Source organism: Halichondria panicea, chromosome 1 (genome assembly GCF_963675165.1).
Source record: "Halichondria panicea chromosome 1, odHalPani1.1, whole genome shotgun sequence".
NCBI lineage: Eukaryota > Metazoa > Porifera > Demospongiae > Suberitida > Halichondriidae > Halichondria > Halichondria panicea.
Window position 1 is genome coordinate 7146789 of NC_087377.1, and position 26780 is coordinate 7173568.

Below are 26780 nucleotides of genomic sequence, written 5' to 3' on the forward strand. Positions count from 1 at the left end.
ATGGTACCAATAATTATCTCAGGAGACTCTCACTCTAGATCCAAAATTGGCTGTACTGACATATTGATCTTACTATCACAAGACGGCTCGGCTCGTTAACTGAACGTTTATCGTTATTCCACTCTCCTCTCATGTCATAACATGTAATTATTAGTATAATTACTAGTATGGCTAAGAGTGCAATATGGGATTAATATATAGCATGAGTAACAAGCAATGGCAAGGATACTAATTGCACGAAGCGTAGCCGAGTGCTATTAACCTTGCCAGTGCTTGTTATGATAATTCCTTATTGCACGAGTAGCCATACTATTGATTGTAAATCGTTTGTGATGTGACATTTTTAGCTGCAGTTTCAGTAAAAAAAATTTACCGCGGCCGTTATTCGAACGTGCGGTCATCAAGGCAGTAATTGCACGTCGTTAATGACGACATGCAATTACTGATACGCGATTAATCACTGTACGAATCACAGTGAATATTAGGACAACATGCGATTATTGTAAAAATTGTCTGTATACTGATCCATTATTACTATAATCATAATTTTATGATATGCTATTAGCAACTGGAGAGTGTACATGCAGCAATTAATCCCGTATCACATCTGGTCCAGTAATTGCACGTTGTCATTGACAGTATCATCAAATACAAGAATGCATTCTAGCTGACAAGTTTATGGAATGCTACTATAACAACCCCAACCACAACCATGTATGGAAAAAGTGCACTCAATGGAGAATGTGTATGAACATTCATGGACAACTAAAAACAAACATCGTACACAACAGCTTTATTGCCGTTACTAAAAAAGGAATTGATACAGAAATAGCCATATCAACTAATGAAAAAACAAGCAGTGGTCATATTAATTATACCAAAATATTTGCTGGTGAAAAACCTTAATTGCGAATGAGCCAAATCAGCAGAAAAATTGATCTTTTGCGATCTAACTATTTGCGTTCTGGCAAGGATCGTGTGCAGCAGGTTTTGCACTTTATTGAAAATTGATCTTTTGCGATCTAACTATTTGCGTTCTGGCAAGGATCGTGTGCAGCAGGTTTCAAAAACATGGCGAGAGGAAAGTTACTTCACAACAACGACTGCTGCTCAGCAAATGCCAGAGTGAAAGCAAAAAATGGTGAGAGGCATTAAGCAAGCGCACGCTTGCAACACTCGTTTTGCTGGAGTATTGTGTATAATAATTATTAATTAATAGCTAGTACATGCATATAATTATGTGTTCATGGTGAATTAAATTATAGGAAGTCAAAGCTCATACACTTGAATATGTCTTCTAGCCTCGATCTACGAATTTGTTCTAACTATAATTATACATTAGTGTATTATCTAGTTATCCATGCATATGCGAGAAATTTTTGTGAGGTGGAAGGTTTTCGTTTTTCGAGGGCAGAAAATTAAAATTAGGATAAACTCCCACGCACCGGTATTTCACATGCAAAGCTTATTGGTGGGTGTGGTCTCCTGGCAATGAACCGCGAATATTAGATCCCATGAATACTGAGGGCTCTGGAGCCAAAAAAATTTCCCGCTATACGGTACCTGGTTTGCAATTGTCTACAAAAGATTGTGACCACAAAATAATGAATAAGGCAGTTTAATAATGGAGGACAGGCCATGCCCATCTAAATTTAGTTTTGTAAAGTCAAAAATGTTGAGATATAATTAATTAGTTTTCGGGAGCACATCCTCGTACTCATGAACTGGCTCAATGCTCTCATACTCTCCCTCTATTGTTACCGGGGCTTGTGAGTTATCAATCCTCTGTCTCCGCGGTTTCTTTGTTTGCTCATAAGCAATGTTCTTCTTGAGTACTGGAGCATAAGCTTCGTTGGTCTGCTCAATTCCTGGAAACGTTGAGCACCAATGCACTTGTCCGCCTGACTCGGGAGCTTGAATAGTTACTGCGCATGAAGGTCAATGTATTTGTATCTAGCAACGTATATGACTTAAATTATTATTTACCTTCATTTTGCATCTTTTTTCTTTTTTTTAGACAAATTACACCAACAACAATGACTACAAGCAATAGCAGAATCACCACCACAGTTATCCCTGTTATAAATTATATAGGTGTATTTTAGCTACACATTTAATACTATTTGCTTTACCAGCTATTACTCCGGGCAATGGAAATTGGGACCCAGTAACAGGTGGGGGATCGGTAGGAGACAAAGTAGAAGGTGCACCTGTACACAACACAGTAAACTGTAACGAAAATGAGCTACCAAATACGCTTACTTGTTGGTGGATTGAGTTGCCTAATGAGTGATACCTTCCCGTCGAAGATGAACTGTGAGCTATTCCAAGAGTAGACTATCACATGGCCATTAGCAAAGGTGTCACTGACAGAGAAGCTCGTTGAACTTGCAAATGAGTCAATGAGAGCAACTAAAATTCTGTCGAGATTGATGGTAGACTGAAACAAAACAAGACAAACGACATCAGAATCAGCACAAGTCACTTGTGCATCTCCATTTGGCAATTTTGTGACAGAAACACCCTCACTACTGGGAGGTTGTCCTAAAAAAGGAATAATTATAACAAGTGATAATGAAAAAGGATACTAATTTTAGCGAATTTGTAATTAACTCTAAATTATGTCCGCGTTAATAAATTCTTTTTTCAATGAAAATGTACCTCTAAGAGTATGCTAAACAAGCTAGCCCTTTTTTCAGATATAGATATCTAACTCCAAACTTTCTATTCAACCTTAAAACTCGTACATCTTTTGACACAACTATTGTGCTAATGAATTGCTGTTGTAAATCTGGCTAAAACAGTACCCTAAAACAGAGAAAATCTGAAAATGCTTCCCATTCTTAATAGTAACCTTTAGGTAGACATGTGCAAAAATACCTCCATCTCCCGAGGACACCGCAACAGATATATTCCCGCTGTCAGCTGCAATTGAGATGGGCATTCTCGGCAGAGAATTGCATTCAAAATCAAACGTCATCACACTGTAGTTTCCACTGGGAACAGCTAATATTGTGAAATTGTCACTCCTGCTACGAGGTATGGTCATTACTTTTATGTTAGTAAAATCCAACTCTCCATCAATGATACGTATCACACAGACAAGAGCTCCGGGAGAGAGGGTACCTTCAACATACTCAATGCTAACACTAATACAACCACCACCAGGGCATTCAGACACCAGGATTTCTTGAACGTCAAATGTACCTGATAGATAATTATATCATCAAAATACACATGATAGGCTGAGCCGCTCACTGATTTTAATGTTCTCAAACACGAGGTCTATTCCATTCTCATCAGTCAGTGTGACACTGTATTCTGTCATCTTGTCAGTGGGGAGGGAGAAACTGAGTGAGCCATCAAACAAAGAGTCCGTGATTGAACCGCTGATGGAGGGAGTCAATAGGTCAGAGTCCACACGATACCAAGTGAACCTTGTACAACTGGGTATCTGGAGAACGTTAGTATGTATGTGTATATCTCACCAACTATAAAAGAACTCACGATGGCTTTAAACCCTACTGACTTATTGTCCCCACTTTCACGAATACGATGTGGTTCTTTAGTGCTACCTGCACAATGTAGAAGTGTAACAAGCAGCGTGTATATGTTATAGTACACTATACACACCTTCTACCCTTGTAAAGAACCCGGTAACTGGTTCACTGGTTCTTCCCCTCATCTCTCCTTCAGTAGGAGTCACGGTGAAGGAGAATCTGTCACACACACTGATGGGGTTGGAATACGTGAAGATGTACTCATTAACAAGTCCACACTCAGAATCGAGAACAACTGTTTGAGTTGAGTCGAGTGTTGTCGTGTTGATGTCCACACAGTACTCAGTGAGGGGTAGAGCATTCCACATCACAGTGATGGTATTTGGAGCAGTCAGAACATTAGTGATTACCGTTTCTAGGGAAATGCCTACAAAATCTTACATAAATTATAGTTACTAATTCACCATGAACAGTTAGAGTTGCTGTGGTCGATATTTCAGACCTTACAGTATCAAAGCCATTTGTGATCAGAGCCCGACACTAAACAACAGAGTTGTTGTGCTGTGGAGTGGCCAAAATTGTCAGTGTGGCTGGTCTACCAGGGGATGAAGGTCGACGTACTCTAACAATTTCTGTATCTGCTCCGGATATGGTATTGTTTATTGCCCAATCATAAGTAACAAAGAATCCCTCCACTTGATACTGACAACTGAACACTGCCTCCAGTCCCTCGGATCTCTCCACTGACAATGGCTGTAACTGTGAACTGAGCTGTGAGAAATAAGAACAAACACAATAAATGTACAATATATAGACTAGCTCTCGCTATTCCGGCTCTCTGAAGTACGGAATATACCGGCCATTACTCTATAGTGTATATAGCGAGTATATTTTGAGGGTATAAATGTTCGCTTTTGGAAAGGTTTTTGCTGATTTAATTTTCGTGGAATAGCGCAAATTCGCGGTACATGCCTAATCTGCGAAAACCGCAAACATTTATACCATCGAAACATTCCTGCTATACGGTGAGCGTTTGAAATATTGATAACTTTACTGCCAAATTAACTTACCTTTTACAGCTATGATGAATGACCCTATCATAAAAAAGAAAGTGAATGATGTCAAACTCTTGTCCATCAGATCATGAGTGTATATCTACATGTACTAAGCTTTGTGGAAGAATAAGATTTAGTTTATCCATGCATATCTGTGTACAGCTACAACACAAATTCAATGTACAATCTCTTCCATGTATTTACTCACCTATTTACTGACACATACACATAGATAAATTAATGCCATGACATACTGAAACTGTCCTATTCATAGTGTGATCTTTACCAATCCTGTATCTAGATCTGTACATGTACGATCAATATGAGAATGAATTTTAAGCCGACAAGTTTACTGGAATGCTACCATGACAACCCCAACCACAACCATAATTATATAGAAAAAGTGCACTCATTATATAAACATTCATGTTCAGTTTGGACAACTATAATAAACAGCTTTATTAAAATAAGGAATTGATTTTGAAAGTGGCTAATGACAAAAACAAACAGTAGATTTATGTGGTCATAACTATAAACATTAACTCCTACACACTATTCAATGGGATGCAGTTGAAGCATATGTAACTAGAGCCTCAAATCAATCGTTCACAACCTTTTGTATGAGGTCATTTCTGTATCGCAATTGCACTGCATTGTGCATTGTGCTGACGTGGAAACAAGACATGCAGTCCATTAACCAAGAATGTTAGCTTTTAGTACTCATACCCTTGTGTCAACAAAGAGCATGCATTCCCATTTGAGTACATTATAGCATGGACACCTCTTAAAAATGACAACCCCTAACAATGTTTTAAGGCAGCACTCAGTAAAGTAACACATTATTCACATGCAGTCATGCAAATGCACTAAAGTAGTAAAGTGCTGGAGTGTGGTTGCACTAAGTAGGTTGTGTAAACGCAGTGTAGTACATGTATATGCATAATGAAAGTCTGTCTTGTAGCCTCTTCAAACTGTGTAATAGGTCTAGTACACATTTTTATTGTACATCACTACCGGGGGTATACATGTACCTTTGATCAAAAATAGTACTCCTATAAGTAGTGTGTGTGTTTTAGTTGTCCATTCAGGTAAAGTACGTACCCTTATATAGAATAGAGTAATAGTATCTGTTCCACAAGGCCATCTGATTCATCATTTGTATGTATAGCCTCGATTTCAGGCCACGCTATAATTTATTTCTTAGGACCTGCAAAAAACAATTCCACTTGGCGTGGGACTTTAAAAGCGCTGTGATTGAAAAACGGTATTATTTACACTAGCCCGCAATCCCCAGATAATTGTGCTAACATTACATAGCTTATAAACAGCAAGGGTATCAAATAATGTAATAGCAAATAATTATAGACAGTGCATATCTATCTTCATACTATGTACCTTTCACAGTTATGGTGTATGTCCGAAGACAAAGTAATGTCAAACTAGCCAGTGTAATCACCCATCAAAGCATAATTATGTGTGACAAGCTATGTAGAACAAAGTTAGTACAGCTCACCTATAAATCAGAGGCAACTTTAAATATAGGGACTGGTAAATATCATAATCCACGACACTCTAAGAATCCAGGTAAATGTACGTGTATAATTGATTTCAGTTTTGTACAAATTGATAGAATCGTACATTGTACAATCGTATACTGTACAGCGGCGTAAGGTGCAAAATTTCGTATTTTTTTCGAAAACACTGCGACAGCAGGAAGAAGAAACGAAAATTAAATAGGATAAACTCCCACGCACGTACCGGTATTTCACATGCAAAGCTATTGGTGGGTGTGGTTTCCTGGAATTAAACGCGAATACTAGAACCCACGAACATTTCTGCTGAGGGCTCTGGAGCCAAATACATTTAGCGAAATAGTGCACCCGCGAAAATTTCCCGCTATACAGTATACAAAATTAATAATAATATTATGTGGGATAAAAATATATGGGTAAATCTGTCAGTTAACGTTAACATAAACATAATTTGCACGACTTGCTTTTCCCTGAGGAAAAACATCCTCGTACTCATGAACTGGCTCAATGCTTTCATACTCTCCCTCTGTTGTTGCCGGGGTTTGTGAATTATTGATCCTCTGTCCCCGTGGTTTCTTTGTTTGCTCATAGGCAATGTTCCTCTTGAGTACTGAAGCATAAGCTTCGTTGGGCTGTTCAATTCCTGCAAACGTTGATGACCAATCCACTCTTCCATCTGACTCTGGAACCTCAACTGCATGTCAATTGTTCAAGACAAGTTAACGAAAGATTTAGGTACCTTCATTGTGTCTCCGTTTCCTTAAAATCACAACGACAGTTCCAACAGCTGTGACCACAAGCAATACCAGAATCACTAAACCTAAAAATGTTAGCCATATATTTAGAGTGCACCCCTTAACCTTAACCAGAGTCCATTGACTTACCTGCTATAGCTGCTGCTGTGACAGTGAATGGAGAGAATCATTATGATACACTTTTATAGCACTAGAAACCTACCAGCGATAACTGATATTGGCAGGGACTCAATATTAGGAGGAGGTGGGTCTGTTTGTGGATCAGACGTTGGAGGTGTAGTGGGAGCAGCTGCAACAGAAATCGAGGAGGAGGAATAAGTAATTGTCAGTTCTGATAATCTACAGAGGCACTTACTGGTGAGTAGATCCAATTGTATAATGAAGGATACCTCTCCTTCAAAGATGGACTCCAAACTATTCCAAGAGTACACCACCACATAGCCATCACCATAGTCCTTCTTCAGAGAAAGGACAGTTGAATTATATGTTGAGTTGATGAAACCGACAATCACTCCGTCCAAAATGGTGGTGGAGGATTGGAACAAGACTAGACAACTCAGGGCAGAGTCAGAGCAGGTCACTTCAACACTTCCATTTGTTAACTTCGTTGCACTAATGCCCTTACTGGGTGGTGGACTGGTACTTCCTACAATGAAGAGTGATCACATGATGGACCTTACGATATAAAAACGAAGTATGTACCTTCACCACCAGTGGTGGCCATCGTCATATTCTTAACATCTGCTGCCATTGAGATGGGAATTCTTGGTAAAGAACTATTCTCCAGATCAAAAGTTATCATTGTGTAACTTCCACTGGGAACAGGTATGGTGAAATTCTCACTCCTGCTACGAGGGATAGTGACCAATCTCATACTAGCAAAATTCAACTATCCATCAATGATACGTATCACACAGACAAGAGCTCCGGGAGAGACAGTACCTTCAACATACACAATGTTCAAACAAAGATCACCACCACCAGGACATTCAGACACTAGGAGGTCTTGAACATCAAATGTACCTGATAGAGACACATTTTTATCTGTTAAAATGAACGTGATTGACTCACTGATTGGAATATTTTCAAACACGAGGTCTATTCCATTCTCATCAGTCAGTGTGACACTGTATTCTGTCATCTTGTCAGTGGGGAGGGAGAAACTGAGTGAGCCATCAAACAGAAGAGGGTCCGTGATTGGAAGGTTGATTGGGGTAGTCAATAGGTCAGAGTCCACATGATACCGAGTGAACCTTGTGCAACTTGGTATCTGGAGAACGATAGTATGCAAGTGTCGTTCTCAATTGACTATAAAATTACTCACAATGGCTTTAAACCCTACTGACTTATTCTCCTCACTTTCACGAACACGATGTCGTTCTTCAATACTACCTGCACAATATAGAAGTGTAACAAGCAGCGTAATAATTGAAGGACAGAGACACTTTCCATACAAGTGAGCGATCTTTTATAAGACGAATACATTACACAGATAATAACTTATAACAAGACATGAGATTATGTTAGAGTGCACCATACACACCTTCTGCCCTCGTAAAGAACCCAGTAACTGGTTCACTGGTTGTTCCCCTCATCTCTCCTTCAGTAGGAGTCACAGTGAAGGAGAATCTGTCACACACACTGATGGGGTTGGAGTACGTGAAGATGTACTCCATTAACCAGTCCACACACAGAATCAAAAACAACTGTTTGAGTTGATTCCAGAGTTGTACTGTTGATGTCCACACAATACTCAGTGAGAGGTAGAGCATTCCATGTCACGGTAATGGTGTTTGGAGCAGTCAGAACATTAGTGATGACCGTTCCTACAGGGAAATGCCTACAAAACCTTACACACATAATTATAGTTACTACTCACCATGAACAGTTAGAGTTGCTGTGATCGATACTTCAGACCTTACAATAAAAATGCCATTTCTGATTACAGCCAGACACTGAACAACAGAGTTGTCGTGCTGTGGAGTGGTCAAGATTGTCAGTGTAGTTGTACCACCAGGAGATGAAGGTCGACGAGCTCTAACAGTTTCTGAATCTGCTCCAACAAAGGAATTGTTTATTGCCCAATCATAAGTAACAGTCAATCCCTCCACTTGATACTGACACCAGAACACTGCCTCCAGTCCCTCGGTGCTCTCCACTGACTCTGGCTGTATTGTGAACTGAGCTGTGAGAAATAAGAACAAACACAACAAATGTACAATAATTATATAGACTAGCTCTCGCTATTCCGGCTCTCTGAAGTACGGCCACATCAATATAATTATATACCGGCCATTACTCTAGCGTATAGCGAGTATATGTTATTTCGAGGGTATAAATGTTCGCTTTTGGAAAGGTTTTCGCGGAATAGCGCATACATGCGATGTTATAAATTCACGGTACATGCCTAATCCGCGAAAACTACGAACATTATACCCTCGAAATATACCCACTATAATTATGGTATTGAATTTGGCCACTGTACACTCAAGGTAGGTTAAGGCTGTTTTTTTCTTGAAATTGAAGGAAAGTGTACTATAGAACTACCATTTTTTGTAAAAAAAATCTTTCCGTAAACATGAATACCATTCATCTGATAACATTATTATATCTTGTTATGTGCGTTAACTGTGACCAAATATGACTTACCAATAGTTTTTTCAATGCTGCCTCCAATATCAAGTTGTAAAAAGCAAAATTGGTATCAAAAGAAAGCGAGATCTACTAGAAACAATGTGGATATTTGGTGTGAGCGCATTTTAGACCTGATTATAGTAACTTTATTGAGAAAAAAATGCTCAAAAAACGTGAAAATTTATGACATGTATGCTTACTGTACAAAATACGTGATAGCAGTCCTCTATATCCACTTGGTTTCTATTGCACTGTTAGTAAAAGCTTTCTTTTGATACTAAGATTGTACCATGAACGTGATTATTGGAGGCAGCATTCTTTGGTTAAAGTAAATAGCAAGTTAACGTACACAACAAGGCAGTAACAATGACAACAATGTTATCATCCTGATCCGTTTTATGTATCTAATATGAATCCCGAATAAAAAGGTACACATGCAATGAAACCATTACACAATGACAATAAATAGACTGCAATGCACCCTCATTTATGGCCTATAATTATATTTTTGAAACGGCCTTAACCAACCTCGCATGGAAAGGATTGCTAGCTAGATGTTTTTACTGCACAAAATTCACCCATAAGTAGTGACATAATTATAATTATACAACGTAAACAACGATTTCAAAAAGTCGAGTAGCTATAGACATACAGTAATTACTGGCAAACTTTAACAGCAAAAATCTGATATGCCAACACAATGGTATAAGTAACAGTTAACAATGACAACAATGTTATCATCCTGATCCGTTTTATGTATCTAATATGAATCCCGAATAAAAAGGTACACATGCAATGAAACCATTACACAATGACAATTGACAATAAATAGAATCTTCAATCTCTTTCATTGTAACACCACAAATATCACTACAAGTATGTGATGTATTTCTAAACAAACCTCATGTATACAGACTATAATTATGTGCAAGTGGAAATGTACATGTATAGCTACATGCAATTTGACTTAATTGTACAGTGTCAAATGCAATGATTAATAGAGTAAGCCAAGCGACACACATTTTCAGGGAGAGACACTAAGAGATTGAGAGTCATTGTATGTAAAAATAGACATGATCAAGTATCATGCCTAGAAGTAATCCGGCCGCTTTACTCGTACACATCAGTAATTTAAAGTCGGTGGTTCAAATACTCAATAATCGATATTTTCAACCTATTGCCCTATTGCCGACTATATACAGCTGTGAAAGTTCTATAAGCTTTGCTAGAGACATATGGGGTACCCGCCATACCTCATACTATTATATGATGCTCAGAACAAAGGCAAAAGCATGTAAAATAGGCTAAACTGCTGAGTTAGCATGATTTGTTACATATGACGCAAAAACCTGATGCAATCTAACTCAGCCTGAGTCTATTTTGCCATAGCCTTTTTCCTTTGTTTTATACACTTTTGAGCATCGTATGAGGCAAGGCGGGTACATACTGAATCTCCTCGTAGTTTTTTCACAAATGGCGCCCAATATTGAGAATTGACTACCATGTGTTCAACATCACTTTGTGAAAAAACTATAATTATTTATGACTAAATATTCTAGAAAGGCTAGGCTCTATGTGTAGGTGCTATACATGCAGATGCCAGTAGATATCGCTCTGGAAGCAAAAAAGTGACTGCGTCCGACAATGAGGTAAACGGCCGACACTTCGGACTATCATCAAACCTCTTTTAGTAGCTATATATACATATCTCTGCTGCAGGGTCTTTTGTATGTAGGACATTTTCAGGCCTTCACATGCACAAAAGTTGAAAAGTCTAGAGTTACAGCAGGTTGTTTTGTGAGTGTCTGATTTTTATAGAGACGGCCAAATATTGATAAGTTATACTGCCAAATTAACTTACCTTTTACAGCTATGATGAATGACCCTATCATAAAAAAGAAAGTGAATGATGTCAAACTCTTGTCCATCAGATCCTGAGTGTAGTAGATCTACATGTACTAAGCTGTGTGGAAGAATAAGATTTAGTTTAGCCATGCATATTTATGTAAAGCTACAACACAAATTCAATGTACAATCTCTTCCATGTATATACTCACCTATTTACTGACACATAGAAACCTGACATTAATACTGAAACTGTCCTATTCATAGTGTGATCTTTACCAATCCTGTATCTAGATCTGTACATGTATCGATCAATACGAGAATGCATTTTAAGCCGACAAGTTTACTGGAACGCTTCCATGACAACCCCAACCACAACCATAATTATATAGAAAAACTGCACTCATTATATAAACATTCATGTTCAGTTTGGACAACTATAAATAGTCAAACTAAAAACATCACAACAGCTTAAACTGTGACTAAAAAGGAATTGATTTTGAAAGTGGCTAATGGAAAAACAAACAGTAGATTTATGTGGTCATAACTATATAAACATTAACTCCTATACACTATTCAATGGGATGCAGTCGAAGCGTATGTAACTAGAGCATCAAATCAATCGTTACAACCTTTTATATGAGGTCATTCCTGTGCTGCACTTGTATTGCATTGTGCATTGTGCTGACGTGGAAACAAAACATGCAGTCATTAACCAAGAATGTTAGCTTTTAGTACTCATACCCTTGTGTCAACAAAGTACAGTCATGCATTCCCATTTGAGTACGTACATTATAGCATGGACACCTCCAACCTCCCTAACAATGTTTTAAGGCAGCACTCAGTAAAGTAAAACATTATTCACAGTCATGCAAATGCACTAAAAATTAATAGTGAAGTGCTGGAGTGTGGTTGCGTAAACGCAGTGTAGTACATGTAACATGATATGCATGATGAAAGTCTGTCTTGTAGCCTCTTTGAACTATATGATAGGTATAGTACACATTTTTATTGACATCACTACCGGGGGTATATACCTTTGATAGCAAATATAGTATTCCTTTATCATTAAGGTGTAAATATTATTGTGTGTGTGTTTCAGTTGTCCATTCTGGTGAAGTACGTACAATGCACAATACATGTAGATCAAACCATGCACATTTGATCATACATACAAGTTACAGTTACTTCTAACTACAGGGCCACAAACAATTAATGAGGATTTTCCAGTGACGCGCAAATAGAACAATAATTTTACATAATTATAGTTGGCGCTTATAATTATATAGCATTGGAATAGAAAATAGTAGCTGTTCCACAAGGCCACCTGATTACGTGTGTATAGCCAAAGGCGTATGAAAAGAGGGCATGCAACTCACAAAGTATATTGTGTATGCGTCGTATCATTGATGAGTCAGCAGGATATGCTATATTTAGCCCAACCTCCCACTAGGGAATAGAGTAAAAAAAGGCTAGTCTAGAGTATAAAGTATACACGTGCAATAAATAATTATTGTTTACTATTTTTAGACATAAACCCCGCCTATTTGTAAATTGTAGTTGCATGTAATGATTGTAGTTGCATGCCCTCTTCTCTTCATACGCCCTTGCTATAGCCTCGATTTCAAGCCAAGCTATAATTTCTTTCTAAGTGCCAGCAAAAAATAATTCCGCTTGGTGCTCAATTGGAGTGGAGCGCTGTATTGAAAACGGTATTTACACTGGCCCAATATCTCCATTATAAACAACAAAGGTATCACTATGTTTTTCTAGCATTATAACAATAACTAATAATTATTGCCTAGACAGTGCATATCTATCTTCATACTATGTACCTTTCACAGTTATGGTGAATGTCCGAAGACAAAATAATGTCAAACTAGTGTATATAATCACCCATCAAAGTACATGTGTGCCAAGCTATGTAGAACAAAGTTAGTAACAACTAACAATGCACTCACCTATAAATCAGAGGCGACTTTAAATATAGGGACTGGTAAATATCATACATAATCCACGACACACTAAGAATGCATGTAAATGTACATGTATATCAGTTTTGTACAAATTGAGAGAATCGTACATTGTACAATCGTATACCGTACAGCGGGAAATTTCGTGAGGTGAGCTTTTCGAGGGCAAAAAGAAGACACGAAAATGGGATAAACTCCCACGCACCGGTATTTCACATGCAAAGCTATTGGTGGGTGTGGTTTCCTGGCATTAAACATAATACTAGACAAACATTTCTGCTTAGAGCTCTGGAGCCAAATAGCGAAAATGTGCACCCGCGATAATTTCCCGCTATACGGTATATAATGTGTGGGATAAAAATAAATGGGTAAATCTGTCAGTTAACGTTAACATAATTTGCACGACTTGCTTTTCCCTGAGGCAACACATCCTCATACACATGAACTGGCTCAATACTCTCATAATGTCCCTCTGTTGTTGCCGGGGCTTGTGAGTCATCGATCCTTTGTCCCCGTGGTTTCTTTGTCTGCTCATAGGCAATGTTCCTCGTCAGTACTGAAGCATAAGCTTCGTTGGGCTGCTCAATTCCTGCAAATGTTGATGACCAATCCACTCTTCCATCTGACTCTGGAACCTCAACTGCATGTCAATTGTTCAAGACAAGTTAACCATTGATTTAGGTATACCTGCATTTTGTCTCTGTTTTCTTAAAATCACAACGACAGTTCCAACAGCGGTGACCACAAGCAATAGCAGAATCACCAAACCTAAAAATGTATAATTTTATGTTAGCCATTCTTTTAGAGTACGTACCTTAACCCAGTAATCGGTAAATATTCACAAACTGATGGTTTATCATAAATTATGCTATTCTATTCTATACAAACTATTCAGTGCTCTATAGGTGCATTGACTTACCAGCTATAGCTGCTGCTGTGACAATGAATGGATAGAATCATTATAATGATACACTTTACAGCACTAGAAACCTACCAGCGATAACTGATGTCAGCAGGGACTCTATATCAGGAGGAGGTGGGTCTGTTTGTGGATCAGATGTTGGAGGTGTAGTGGGAGCAGCTGCAACAGAAATGATGAGGCGGAATAAGTGATTGTCAGTTCTGATAATCTACAGAGGCACTTACAGGTGGGTAGATCCAGTTGTATAATGAGCAATACCTCTCCTTCAAAGATGGACTGTGAACTATTCCAAGAGTACACCACCACATAGCCATCACCAAAAGTGTCCTTTAAAGAGATGATAGTTGAGACTTCAGAAGAGTTGATGAAACCGACAATCACTCTGTCCAAGATGGTGGATTGGAACAAGACTAGACAATTCAGGGCAGAGTCACAGCAGGTCACTTCAACCTCTGCATTTGTTAACTTGGTAGCACTAATACTCTCTCTGGGTGGTGGACTGGTAATGTCTATGGTGAAGTAAATGACAATTCTTATATAGTCTCTATAATGCAGAGCAAAAACACACGGAGCACTCACCTTCACCAGTCGAGTTCACTGTCATCTTGTTTTGACTGAGTGCTACCATGGAGATGGGCATTCTTGGTAAATGGTTGCTCTCCAGATCAAAAGTAATCACTCGGTATTCTCCACTAGGAACAGGAATGGTGAAAATTTCACTTGAATTCCGAGGGATGGTGACAAGTTTTATGTCAAACACTCCATTAATAATACGAACTGCACAGACGAGAGCTCCGGGAGAGAGGGTACCTTCAACATACACAATGCTCACACAAATACCACCACCACCAGGACATTCAGACACTAGGAGGTCTTGAACGTCAAATGTACCTGATAGAGATGATTATTAAAATGAACATGCATCATTGAACTCACTGATTGAAATGTTCTCAAACACGAGGTCTATTCCATTCTCATCAGTCAGTGTGACACTGTATTCTGTCATCTTGTCAGTGGGGAGGGAGAAACTGAGTGAGCCATCAAACAGAAAAGGGTCCGTGATTGGAAGGTTGATGGAGGGAGTCAATAGGTCAGAGTCCACACAATACCGAGTGAACTTTATACAACTTGGAACCTAGAATTTTATGAGAGAACTCAACAAACTAAAATGCATTCTTAACAACAAAACAAACAATTAAAATCGAATCACTCACAGTTGCCCTAAATTTGACTAATTTATTCCTTTTATTTTCAAGAATACGATGTTGTTCTCCACTACCTGCATAATATTATAGAACTGTAATACTATTATTATGGTATAAACACACCTTCTACTATCGTAAATAACCCAGTACATAATTCACTGGTTGTTCCTCTCATCTCTCCATCAATAGGAGTCACAGTGAATCTGGCACACACACTGTTATCAGAGTACATGAAGACGTACTCATTAGTCAGTCCACACACAGAATCGATAACAACTGTTTCAGTTGAGTCTAGAGTTGACTCGGTGATGTCCACACAGTAGTTAGTGAGGGGTAGAGCATTCCATGTCACGGTAATGGTGTTTAGAGCAACAATAAGATGAGTGAGGACCGTCTCTAATGTATATAAGAATAAGAAAAGAAAATTATGCTGAGACAATCAAGAAATGGACTCACCACAAACAACTCGAGATGCTGTGGATGAAATCACAAATGTATGATCAGGGCCACTTCTGATACCAGCCTCACAATACACAACAGAGTTGTTGTGCTGTGGAGTGGCCATGATTGTCAGTGTGGTTGGTCCACCAGGAGATGAAGGTCGACGTACTCTAACAGTTTCTGTATCTGCTCCGACAAAGAAATTGTTTATAAACCAATCATACGACACATCGAATCCCTCGGCTTGATACTGACAACTGAACACTGCCTCCAGTCCCTCGGCTCTCTCCACTGACACTGGCTGCACTGTGAACTGAGCTGTGAGAAAATATTGGCACACAGACGTCGTTATAGTTACTGTACTTAACGAAAAGTATGAGCCTGACCTACACAATCATAATTATAAGTTGTGGTCAATCATTTTGTCTAAATTAGCAATAAAATATGTAAAAATTTATTGTGCTTCAGTACTTTATTCAGGAAATTTAAAAGTACAATACACACCATGCAGAACTTTGACAGCACACAATTAAATTTTATATGTATCGGTGCAGTATTGTGTACGTAGTCAAACATTCTGGGGTCGAGATTCAGGGGAGACAATAATTATGGCTCGCACACACACACACAAAAACGTAAGCTGGTATAAACATTTGGTGAATAAATTTCGTGGGTTGACTCGTTACCGAAAGCCAAGCAGATAATTAAAGAACAGTTTTCGTCAAATTAATTGTTGTGTATATAGGATTGCGCTAACCCACGAAAAAACAGCGAACGTACATTAACATTAAGCCCCTCGCGAGTATTTCGGGCTATACGGTAGATATAATTATGTATATCAGGTTTCGATTGCAAATTTTGCAAACGAAAGAGTATGCAAACAAAAGTGTGATCTGACTCGGAAAGGAACATACATACAATTAGCATGCTTCACATGCAGTTATGGCAGAGCTTATACAATGTTGTTCGCAATTGCATGACTAATTTACGCACTCAAAACTCTATAATTATACGATCTAGTAATACAGTAGATTCTATTTTGGCAACCATTGTACGCTGAAATTTATAAAATGTGTACTGCCAATGTAACAAAATACCTTTTACAGCTAGCTCTATGAATGACCCTGCCATAAAGAAGACAGTGATGAATGTCAAACTCTTGTCCATCAGATCATGAAGCTGCTGGGAAGATACTGCTACAATCATCACTTTATAACTATATGAAGTGATGTTTAGTGTGATCTTTACCAATCCTATAGATAACATCAGTCTGAAGTTCAGAGGAAATTAATTAAGGGAACAAGGAACAAAGCCACCTCCTTAATTCTGTAATGTTCTATCATATCCCAAAGTGCACTGTAGAGATGACATTATTACTCTTTGGGTACATTTCAAGACTGAATATATGTACGTGCATGTAGACTACGTGTGCATTTTCGATATATATCCCAGACCCCATCTCGCTGCGGCCTGTGAGGTGAATATTAATTTACAAATCATAGAGCAGTGATAGTCGCATTGACACCTTTTACAACATATTCAACTATTGAAGGAGGATGATCGGAGGGACGTAGCCAATCTCTTTTTGTATATACTAAACAATGTACAGCAAGTTTATAATAATAAGCACATTCACTTTGCTGACCAGTTTACTGCAATGACAATCCCAACCACAACCATAATAATTATTATCATGTTCAGTTTATACAACTATAGAATAGTCAAGCTAAAAACATCACAACAGCTTTGCCGTGACTAAAAAAGGGAATTGATGACAGATTTAGCTTATGTAACTATAGAGCCTCAAATCAATCGTCTTCATTGTATGAGGTCATTCCTGTGCTGTGCATTGTGCTGATGTGAAAATAGCAGTCCTTTAACCAAGAATGTTAGCTTTTAGTACTCATACCCTTGTGTCAACAAAGTGCATTCATTTCCATTCAGTACATGTACATAATTTTATATGAGAATATAAGCATGAACACCTCTTAAAAAGGATATACTAATGCAGCACTCAGTAAAGTAACATACTTATTCACGATTATGCAAATGCACTAAAGTAGTGAAGTGCTGGAGTGAGGTTGCGTAAACGCAGTGTAGTGCATGTATATGCATGATGAATTAAATGAAAGTCTGTCTTGTAGCCTCTTCAAACTATAATAGGTCTAGTACACATTTTATTGACATCACTACCGGGAAAAAATAGTATTCCTCTATCATTAAGGTGTACATATTATTGTGTGTGTGTTTCAGTTGTCCATTCTGGTGAGGTACGTACAATGCACAATACATGTAGATCAAACCATACACACTTGATCATACACAGTTATAGTTACTTCTAATTACAGGGCCACTAACAATTAATGGTATTTCACATGGGTGTAGTTTCCTGGCATTGAAACGCGAATACCCATGAAATTTCTGCTGAGGGCTCTGTAGCCATGCAAATAGTGAAAATGTGCACGCGCAAAAATTTCCCGCTATACGGTATAAAAATAAATGTGGAAATCTGTCAGTTAACGTTAACATAATTTGCACGACTTGCTTTTCCCAGAGGCAACACATCCTCGTATTCATGAACTGGCTCAATGCTTTCATACTGTCCCTCTTTTGTTGCCGGGGCTTATGAGTCATCGATCCTTTGTCCCCGTGGTTTCTTTGTCTGCTCATAGGCAATGTTCTTCTTGAGCTTGAGTACTGGAGCATAAGCTTCGTTGGGCTGCTCAATTCCTGCAAATGTTGATGACCAATCCACTATTCTATCTGACTCTGGAACCTCAACTGTGTTGAGAATAAGTGACATCTCTTCACAATAACCACGGCTACAACAATAGCTATGGTGACTACCAGGAGAAGCAGTACCACGACCACGGTTATGATACCTTTATAACAGACAAAATACAATGTGCAGGCAGCCATGAATTAACATCATTCACCTGCTATTAGTACTATCATGGGCGATGGAACTGGAGATCCAGTAGTATCAGGAGGTGATTGTGTAGGGGGAGGAGCTGCAAGAGCAAGAACAAACGCATACAATTCTGAAACTGAAACTAACTCTTGGCTTACCAGTTGGTAGCTCTAATTGACTAATGAAGGATACCTTCCCATCAAAGATGGTCTCACCAGAATCACTGTTCCAAGTGTACACTACCATATAAACATCGGAAGTGGTACTAAGAGTGACAACAGTTCTGTCATTAGGTGGTTCAATAAAACCAATCATCACCATCTGATCAAGAGATTGAAACAATGCTAGACAACTCTGGCCAGAGGTATTGCAGGTCACTTCAGCACTAAAGTCTTCCATTTGATAGTTTAGTGACAGTGATGCCCTCAGAATTAGGTGGAGAATTTGGTTCAGTGGAAGATTCTAAGGAAATGGTAACCCAAAAACAATTAAATTACTACAAAAGAAGGTACATGTACAAGATTGACACACTGCATGGTCGACTCACCATTACTCAAAAACATAGTTTCATCGTCAGCCGCCACAGACATGGGAATTCTTGGTACACTCATATTGTTGTTCTCAAGGTCAAATGCAACCACACTGTAATTTCCACTAACAGCCACAGGGATGGTAAAATGGTCACTTATATTCCGTCGAATTGGCAGTAGTCTTATGCTTTCTAAGTCCAATGAGTTGTCAGACAATACACCTATCACACAGACAAGAGCTCCGGGAGAGATGGTACCTTCAATATACTCAATGCTCCTTCAGGGCAAACGTCCACACTCAAATCTTGAACATCAGTTGTTCCTATGGAAAATGTTGTAAATATTAAATACCGTAGAAACTGGATTATTAGCGCATGCGCTTTTAGGGTCAATAGCAGAGCTCTATACGCTTATATTCGAGAATGCGCCTATAATGCAGTCATTTCGAGCCCCACCCAGCAACCGGATGTCTCTGTGATGAGAGCTGACTCGCAAGCTGGCTATAAAGCGAGCAAGCAAGGCAAGCAGGCAACCCAAACTGGATATATATCATACTATTATGTTACAGTTCATTTTACAGTTCATTTACATCATTTAAATTCATATTATAAAAACATTCATATTGACTAGGAACATGGAATAAAAGGACCTCATCCATGTCTCACATTCTCTCAGCATGATCAGACAAGGTATAACAGCATGCCCAGAGAGTCCTTACAGATGGATATCACCAGCTATATAGCTATCATGCACTGTACAAGCTAACTACCTCATAGATAAATAAAATTAGCTGAATCAATTCTAAAATGTCACTAATAACCTTCGCATAATTGGAAAAGCGCTTCAATTCGAGTATAAAAAGCCTGCAGTTGCTTAAAATAAAGATACGCTTATAATCGAGTAAGCGCTAATAATCCAGTTTCTACGGTACAGTAGAACTTCAATTATCCGGACACTTTGGTTCCAGAGGCATGCAGACCAGATAACTTAATATGCCAGATAATCGAATGGATAAACCACCATGTCTTGATCACCCATTTCATTGATAAACAGCAGTGTCTGTGGCGCAAACAGGGTTTTATCTAGGATTAAAAGTTTTGGGGGGGAAGGTTTACGCACACCGCAAAATGTTTGGCTACTTCCACATGTGTTGATCACACCCATTATTACATACTAGTGCATCACAGTAGATCTAGTTACATATTGCACATCAGACAGTACTAATGTGATGATGTCATTATTATACACATATTTTGGGGGAGAAGATGAGCATTTGGGGGGGGGGAAGGTTCACCCCAGCCCCCCCCCCACAAGATGAAACCCTGGCAAAAAATAAACATGCCTGTGTCCACGGTAACAGCAGGTAATTGCACATGCGCATTAAGGAACACGCCCATTTTCAGAGAAAATTGCCAAGCCGGATAATCGAGGTTCTATACTGTAACTACTACTGAATAACACAACTTACTGATTAGCATGTCCTTGAATATGAGGCGCACACCCATGATCGAAGTAAGTGTCATAGAGATGTTGATTATCTGGTCAGTGGGAAGAGAGACATTTATCATTTGGGGATCTTCGATGGTCTCATTGATGGGTGCCAATATGTCAGAGGTCACTTGGTAGGAGGTGAAGTTGGTACAGTTGGGTACCTAAGAGGTGCGCTGAATAAGTGTTTCTTACAGTCAATATGTCTCTTACCAGAGATTCACTATTTTTCTCAACACATTTCCTCCCTGACTGATACGGGGAGCGAGATTGTTATTATCTGTGGTAATCGTCAACCTTAAAACACGATTCACAGTACCTGATACTTGTGTAAAGAACCCAGTGACTGGTTCACTCTGATTTCCTTCCACTCCTGACTCACTAGTAATTGGAGTTACAGTGAAGGTGAATATATCACAGACAGTGTGGTTCTTAAGTTGTTGATAATTAAACTGCACTTGATTTTGAATCCCATTTAGAGGAGGAAGTGCAACCATCTCATTGGTGACCAGAGGCACCAGGGAGATGTCCACACGATAGGCGAGGTTATTCATAGTGAAATTATTCATTATGGAGACGGTAATTTTGGTTTCACCATTCAACACCTCAAGCATTACACAATCTGGGAAAATAAGCACAGTAACTTAAGGTATACTTTCTACAATAAACGCTCTGAGAAAAAAGGCCTCATTGAAAGCAACTGTGCCAAGGTGTACGCTCTACAAATAATTGTACTACTCACCAACTATCAATGTTGCATTCCTTGAGAACACTACACCACTCACTGAAAATGCTGCACACTGAATGACACTGTTGTTGAACTGTGAGCTAGCTGGGATTATCAGCACAGAGGGGCGACCTAAAGTGCCTCCAGCTACTCTGATTTCAGATGAAAAGTTAGAGTCTCTAGACTGAAGGTCATTCACAAGCCAAGCATGAGCTGATGCAGGAGACAGGCACTCAAACTTTGCAAATAATCCCTCGGCTTGTACCACTGACTCGGGCTCAATTGTAAACTGCTGGGCTGTGTATATGATAAATGTATGGTACTAGGAAAACAGGTATGCACATCACTACCTATGATAGGAAAAAAATTAATAGTACCCTTTATTCTATAATAATTGTGTATGTTTCATCGTCCATCCATTCAACCGTATAGCGCGAAATTTTCGCGGATTTCGTGGGTTAGCAATCCTACACGAAAATTAAGTCCACGAAAATTGTTCTTTAATTACAATTATCTGCTATAAGGTGCAAAGATTTAAAGGTGTGGCTTCTGGTAAGCAGCCATTCCGCGAACATTGTGCAACGAAACGCTTTTAGAGGCCAATCCACGAAATATAAGTGCCTCGAAAATTTCGCGCTATATGGTATACAATGCACAATTGATCTAGTAATTTGATAATACACAATTACAGTAAATTTTGCATATAATATAATTATATTTAACTATCGTCTTCTTCTAATTACAGCGACACACAAATAGAACAAGGGGGAAAAATTGAGTTTGGTGCTTAGCATTAGCTAGAGTTAACGTAAAATACATGATAGTAGCTGTTCCACGAGGCTATATATAAATGGATCAATTGTACACGTTGTGTACATAATTATAGATAGCGTTGATTGATTTAGGCCACGTTATTTTTTTTCTAATAACCGCCAATAAAATAATTCCACTTTACTTGCCGCTCAATTAATTGGAGCGCTTCTATTATGGTGTCGCTGTAGAAGAAAAACGGTATTATCTACACTGGCTACAAATTATGGGCCATCACTCCCATCAGTCTGCCACATTCTTTTAATTACAGCCACAATCTCAATTGTGGTAGCATTAGCCTATGAGTATCACCACCATGTGTTAATATTGGACCCAATTGCGATAAGAATAGCAAAATAATCCCAAGGACCATGCATACTGTAATACCACGATTTAAGGGGAAACTTTTACGATTCCACAGGTAGCGTTGAAAAGTTATGTTGGTATCCTGGTGTTGCATATTCTCTAATTGGAGGTAACTCCACCTAGTCTATTTGCCTCGATTTCAGGCTGTGTATTTTCTAGTAGGCTATATAATCGAGGCTAGGGTGTGGCTATAATAATTTACCTCCATTTAGGATGCGACATTAAAAAATAATTGTAATCGCTACTTTTAGAGGTCAGAAAATTGCCTGAGCTTGAGGCTAGGGTGTCGCATATTTGGAGCAAAGTGGTCTTACGGTAGCTATACTTTATGGTGTATACTTACGTACCTTTTACAGCTAGAATGTCAAACTAGTGTCATCCATCAAAGCATAGTAGGTGTGCCAAGCTGGCTATGTAGTAGAAAATGAAACACATTCAGTAGTTGTATGACCATAGATGTAGGAGAGACTACTCAAAGGGACTGGTAAAGATCACAATAGTAAGACACTAATTTTACAGAATCATGTTATGATGTACAATTAGATCTACAACTTTCATTTTCAGTTTTGTACAAATTATATTATTATTGATACATTGTACAATCATACAACTGTGTGGGATAAAATTAAAAGCTGTATAAAATCTGGTACATAGGGTAAAACTAAGTTTCAGTTAATGTTAACATAATTTGCATGACTTGCTTTTCCTTGAGGCATCACATCCTCATACACATGAACTGGCTCAATACTCTCATAATGTCCCTCTACTGTTGCCGGGGCTTGTGAGTCATCGATCCTTTGTCTCCGTGGTTTCTTTGTCTGCTCATAGGCAATGTTCTTCTTGAGCTTGAGTACTGACGCATAAGCTTTGTTGGGCTGCTCAGTTCCTGCAAATGTTGATGACCAATCCACTCTTCCATCTGACTCTGGAACCTCAACTGCATGTCAATTGTTCAAGACAAGTTAACCATTGATTTAGGTATACCTTCATTTTGTCTCCGTTTTCTTAAAATCACAACGACAGTTCCAACAGTGGTGACCACAAGCAATAGCAGAATCACCAAACCTAAAAATGTGCATGCATATATTTTAGCCATACTATTATTTTACAAACTGCGTCATATAATTATGCTATTCTATTCCACAAACTAGTCAGTGCTCTGTAGGTATTGACTTACCAGCTATGGCTGCTGCTGTGACAGTGAATGGAGAGAATCATTATGATACACTTATATAGAATTATAGAAACTTACCAGCGATAACTGATGTTGGCAGAGACTCAATATCAGGAGGAGGTGGGTCTGTTTGTGGATCAGACGTTGGAGGTGTAGTGGGAGCAGCTGCAACAGAAAAATCACGATGATAATTATGTTAGCTCTGATAATCTACAGAAACACTTACTGGTGGTGGGTAGATCCAGTTGTATAATGAGAGATACCTCTCCTTCAAAGATGGACTGTGAAGTATTCCAAGAATACACCACCACATAGCCATCACCAAAGGTGGCATTTAAGGAGATGACAGTTGACGTCGAAGAAGCGTTGATGAAACCAACTAGTACCCTTTTCAAGATGGTGGTAGATTGGAACAAGACTATACAATTCAGGGCAGAGTCAGAACAGATTACACTAACCTCTTGGTTTATTAATCTGGTTGCACTAATGCCCTCTCTGAGTGGTGGACTGGTAATGTCTACAATAAATAATTTTTATAACACACAGCAATAACACACAGAGCAAGTACCTTCACCAATCAAGTTCACTGTCATCTCGTTTTGACTGAGTGCTACCACGGAGACGGGCATTCTTGGTAAATGGTTGCTCTCCAGATCAAAAGCAATCACTCGGTATTCTCCACTAGGAACAGGAATGGTGAAATTTTCAATAGAATTCCGAGGGATGGTAACCAGTTTCATGTTAGCAAAATCAAACACTCCATCAATGATACGAATTGCACAGACGAGAGCTCCGGGAGAGACAGTATCTTCAACATACACAATGCTCACACAAATACCACCACCACCAGGACATTCAGACACTAGCAGGTCTTGAATGTCAAATGTACCTGAGTGAATAATCATGATGTCTGTTCAAACATATACTTAATAGACTCACTGACTGGAATGTTCTCAAACATGAGGTCTATTACATTCTCATCAGTGAGTGTGACACTGTATTCTGTCATCTTGTCAGTGGGGAGGAAGAAACTGAGTGAGCCATTAAACAGAAGAGGGTCCATGATTGGAAGGTTGATGGAGGGAGTCAATAGGTCAGAGTCTACACGATACCGAGTGAACCTTGTACAATTTGGTATCTGTAGACAGTATAAGTATAGTGCATGTGTAAATCTCACCAACTATAAAATTACTCACAGTGGCTTTAAACCATACTGACTTAATCTCCCCACTTTCATGAATACGATGTCGTTCTTCAATACTACCTGCACAATGTAGAATTGTAACAAGCAGCGTGTATATATATTATTTTAGAGTGCATCATACACACCTTCTGCCCTCGTAAAGAACCCAGTAACTGGTTCACTGGTTGTTCCCCTCATCTCTCCATCAGTAGGAGTCACAGTGAAGGAGAATCTGTCACACACACTAATGGGGTTGGAGTACATGAAGATGTATGCATTAGCCAGTCCACACACAGAATCAAGAACAACTGTTTCAGTTGAGTCGAGAGTTGTCCTGGTGATGTCCACACAGTACTCAGTGAGGGGTAGAGCATTCCATGTCACAGTGATGGTGTTTGGTGCAGTGATAACGTTAGTGATGGCCGTTGCTATAGTGCAATGATTATAACAAAGTTCATGCGCAGAAAGTTACTAACTCCATAAACTGTTAGAGTTGCTGTGGTCGATATTTCAGACCTTACAATATCGATGCCATCTAGAACTCTAGCCACACACTGAACATCAGAGTTGTTATGCTGTGTAGTGGCCAAGATTATCAGTCTTGATGGTCCACCAGGAGATGAAGGTGGACGTACTCTAACAGTTTCTGTATCTGCTCTGACTAAAGAATTGTTTATTGCCCAATCATAAATAACAGTCACTCCCTCGGCTTGATACTGACACCTGAACACTGCCTCCAGTCCCTCGGCTCTCTCAATTGAAAATGGCAGTACTGTGAACTGAGCTGTGAGAAAATATTGGAAGGACATCGTTATGGGTTACTGTATAAATCAAGAGTATAATCATTATTATAAGTCAGGTCAATCAGACATCACTGTCTAAATGAAAGCACCGCGGGTGCTGATGCCTCGGTGGAGGTGCCAAAGCTACATAACATAAAACTACTAATAGCTAGCTTTTATACACACATTAATTATAATTATCATGATGAACATCTTTAATTGCTGCATGCAATCAACCTAATAGTGGGTAATGATCAACCATGATTGTTGTTAAAAACGATTGATGCAAAAGTTCACGCTAAAATTAATGGCTGCAAGTTAGCAGAGCCTTGCAGCTCTCTGCTCACTCTTGCAGCTACCAATAGCTAGCGTTCTAGTGCAGAGCCAACTACTAAGTAGAGTAGTAACACTCGGTGAACAAGTTTTGCTACGGGCTCTTCTGAAAAGGCTGCAATGGCATTCCAAGTAAGCAAAACTAGGCATAACTCGAGAACGAAGCATTATTTTGTAAATCCACGAATTAAAATCCAAGTAAACATGACTAGAAGCCTATAGAAACTCTTACTTGCACTTGATTCATCCTTGAGCAGCTGTAGCGGTCCACACACACACACACACACACACACACACACTACCGTATACCTCGCTTGCGCATGCGCACCGAGGCATAATTAGCAACACAATCATGTAATAGAGTGCAATGGTTGGAAGTGTTAGAACTTCAAGAACATGAAGTAAAACCATCTATGAGAGTCTTTAAAGACACTTTCTTTTGGTGATGCAAGAAACCTATACCCAGTCAAATCTTGGACGTTCTAACACTTCCAACTACTTTCTACTCTTCTCTAAGAAGCAGTACAAAGAGATCTGGGGACCCATCTTATAAACGGAGGCAGCAGGTCTTGCCAGGCATCACTTTACAGGCATCTCTTTACTCCTCATTCCGC

General features: G+C 39.0%; 5 protein-coding genes and 2 long non-coding RNA genes across 18 annotated transcripts in view; 1 reads left to right on the forward strand and 6 right to left on the reverse strand.

The window, feature by feature from the left end:
* LOC135339285 (uncharacterized) overlaps positions 1-17071 on the reverse strand; it is a gene marked incomplete in the record, with an annotated part of 254087 nt that extends 237016 nt beyond the window's left edge. Inside the window, 10 exon segments of the mRNA XM_064535359.1 lie at positions 6827-6907; positions 14214-14228; positions 14289-14375; positions 14441-14725; positions 14796-15107; positions 15153-15351; positions 15431-15495; positions 15545-15817; positions 15878-16180; positions 16960-17071. Of these exon segments, the coding sequence (XP_064391429.1) occupies positions 6827-6907; positions 14214-14228; positions 14289-14375; positions 14441-14725; positions 14796-15107; positions 15153-15351; positions 15431-15495; positions 15545-15817; positions 15878-16180; positions 16960-17068 (1729 nt within the window).
* LOC135339045 (uncharacterized) overlaps positions 1-26780 on the forward strand; it is a 129142-nt gene that overhangs the window by 18218 nt on the left and 84144 nt on the right. The window lies entirely within an intron of this gene.
* LOC135339596 (uncharacterized) lies at positions 1530-4067 on the reverse strand. 2 transcript variants are annotated; one of them, XM_064535750.1, is made up of 9 exons: positions 3965-4067; positions 3634-3915; positions 3508-3575; positions 3259-3454; positions 2881-3207; positions 2263-2544; positions 2133-2210; positions 1987-2076; positions 1530-1925 (listed from the first exon to the last, which is right to left on the reverse strand). In XM_064535750.1, the coding sequence occupies exons 2-9, from the start codon at positions 3866-3868 to the stop codon at positions 1687-1689; spliced, it is 1515 nt and encodes a 504-aa protein (XP_064391820.1). In that variant the 5' UTR covers positions 3869-3915; positions 3965-4067; the 3' UTR covers positions 1530-1686. The 2 variants fall into 2 exon arrangements, with proteins under 2 accessions (XP_064391820.1, XP_064391825.1); XM_064535755.1 differs by having other exon boundaries at positions 3634-3927; positions 3965-4042.
* Positions 6993-13661, reverse strand: LOC135339989 (uncharacterized). Of its 5 annotated transcripts, XM_064536281.1 has the most exons (8): positions 11338-12095; positions 8722-9027; positions 8386-8668; positions 8167-8234; positions 7914-8112; positions 7545-7865; positions 7198-7488; positions 6993-7131 (listed from the first exon to the last, which is right to left on the reverse strand). In XM_064536281.1, exons 6-8 carry the CDS (start codon positions 7714-7716, stop codon positions 7025-7027), a joined length of 570 nt encoding a protein of 189 aa, XP_064392351.1. In that variant the 5' UTR covers positions 7717-7865; positions 7914-8112; positions 8167-8234; positions 8386-8668; positions 8722-9027; positions 11338-12095; the 3' UTR covers positions 6993-7024. The 5 variants fall into 5 exon arrangements, 3 of the variants coding, with proteins under 3 accessions (XP_064392351.1, XP_064392342.1, XP_064392344.1); XR_010396169.1 differs by lacking the exons at positions 6993-7131; positions 7198-7488 and having other exon boundaries at positions 7713-7865; positions 11338-11410; positions 11534-13661; XR_010396168.1 differs by lacking the exons at positions 6993-7131; positions 7198-7488 and having other exon boundaries at positions 7713-7865; positions 11338-11439; positions 11534-13661.
* On the reverse strand, positions 18665-20955 carry LOC135340203 (uncharacterized). Its single transcript, XR_010396253.1, has 5 exons — positions 20772-20955; positions 19321-19625; positions 18932-19235; positions 18799-18873; positions 18665-18744 (listed from the first exon to the last, which is right to left on the reverse strand). It is a non-coding gene; the product is annotated as an uncharacterized LOC135340203 (long non-coding RNA).
* Positions 21114-23179, reverse strand: LOC135340374 (uncharacterized). The gene is made up of 3 exons (XR_010396335.1): positions 23042-23179; positions 21534-21815; positions 21114-21413 (listed from the first exon to the last, which is right to left on the reverse strand). It is a non-coding gene; the product is annotated as an uncharacterized LOC135340374 (long non-coding RNA).
* Positions 23259-26780, reverse strand: part of LOC135339104 (uncharacterized) — a 36878-nt gene continuing 33356 nt past the window's right edge. The window contains exons 3-12 of one of the 5 annotated variants that reach the window (XM_064535236.1): positions 25530-25835; positions 25198-25479; positions 25065-25132; positions 24808-25006; positions 24437-24757; positions 24095-24385; positions 23947-24033; positions 23872-23883; positions 23679-23759; positions 23259-23631 (exon numbers count right to left, since the gene is read on the reverse strand). In XM_064535236.1, coding sequence (XP_064391306.1) covers positions 23363-23631; positions 23679-23759; positions 23872-23883; positions 23947-24033; positions 24095-24385; positions 24437-24757; positions 24808-25006; positions 25065-25132; positions 25198-25479; positions 25530-25835 — 1916 coding nt within the window. In that variant the 3' untranslated portion in view covers positions 23259-23362. Of the gene's footprint in view, positions 23632-23678; positions 23760-23871; positions 23887-23946; positions 24034-24094; positions 24386-24436; positions 24758-24807; positions 25007-25064; positions 25133-25197; positions 25480-25529; positions 25836-26780 lie in introns of all 5 variants that reach the window. The other 4 variants (XM_064535230.1, XM_064535244.1, XM_064535269.1 and 1 more) reach the window with 4 other exon arrangements.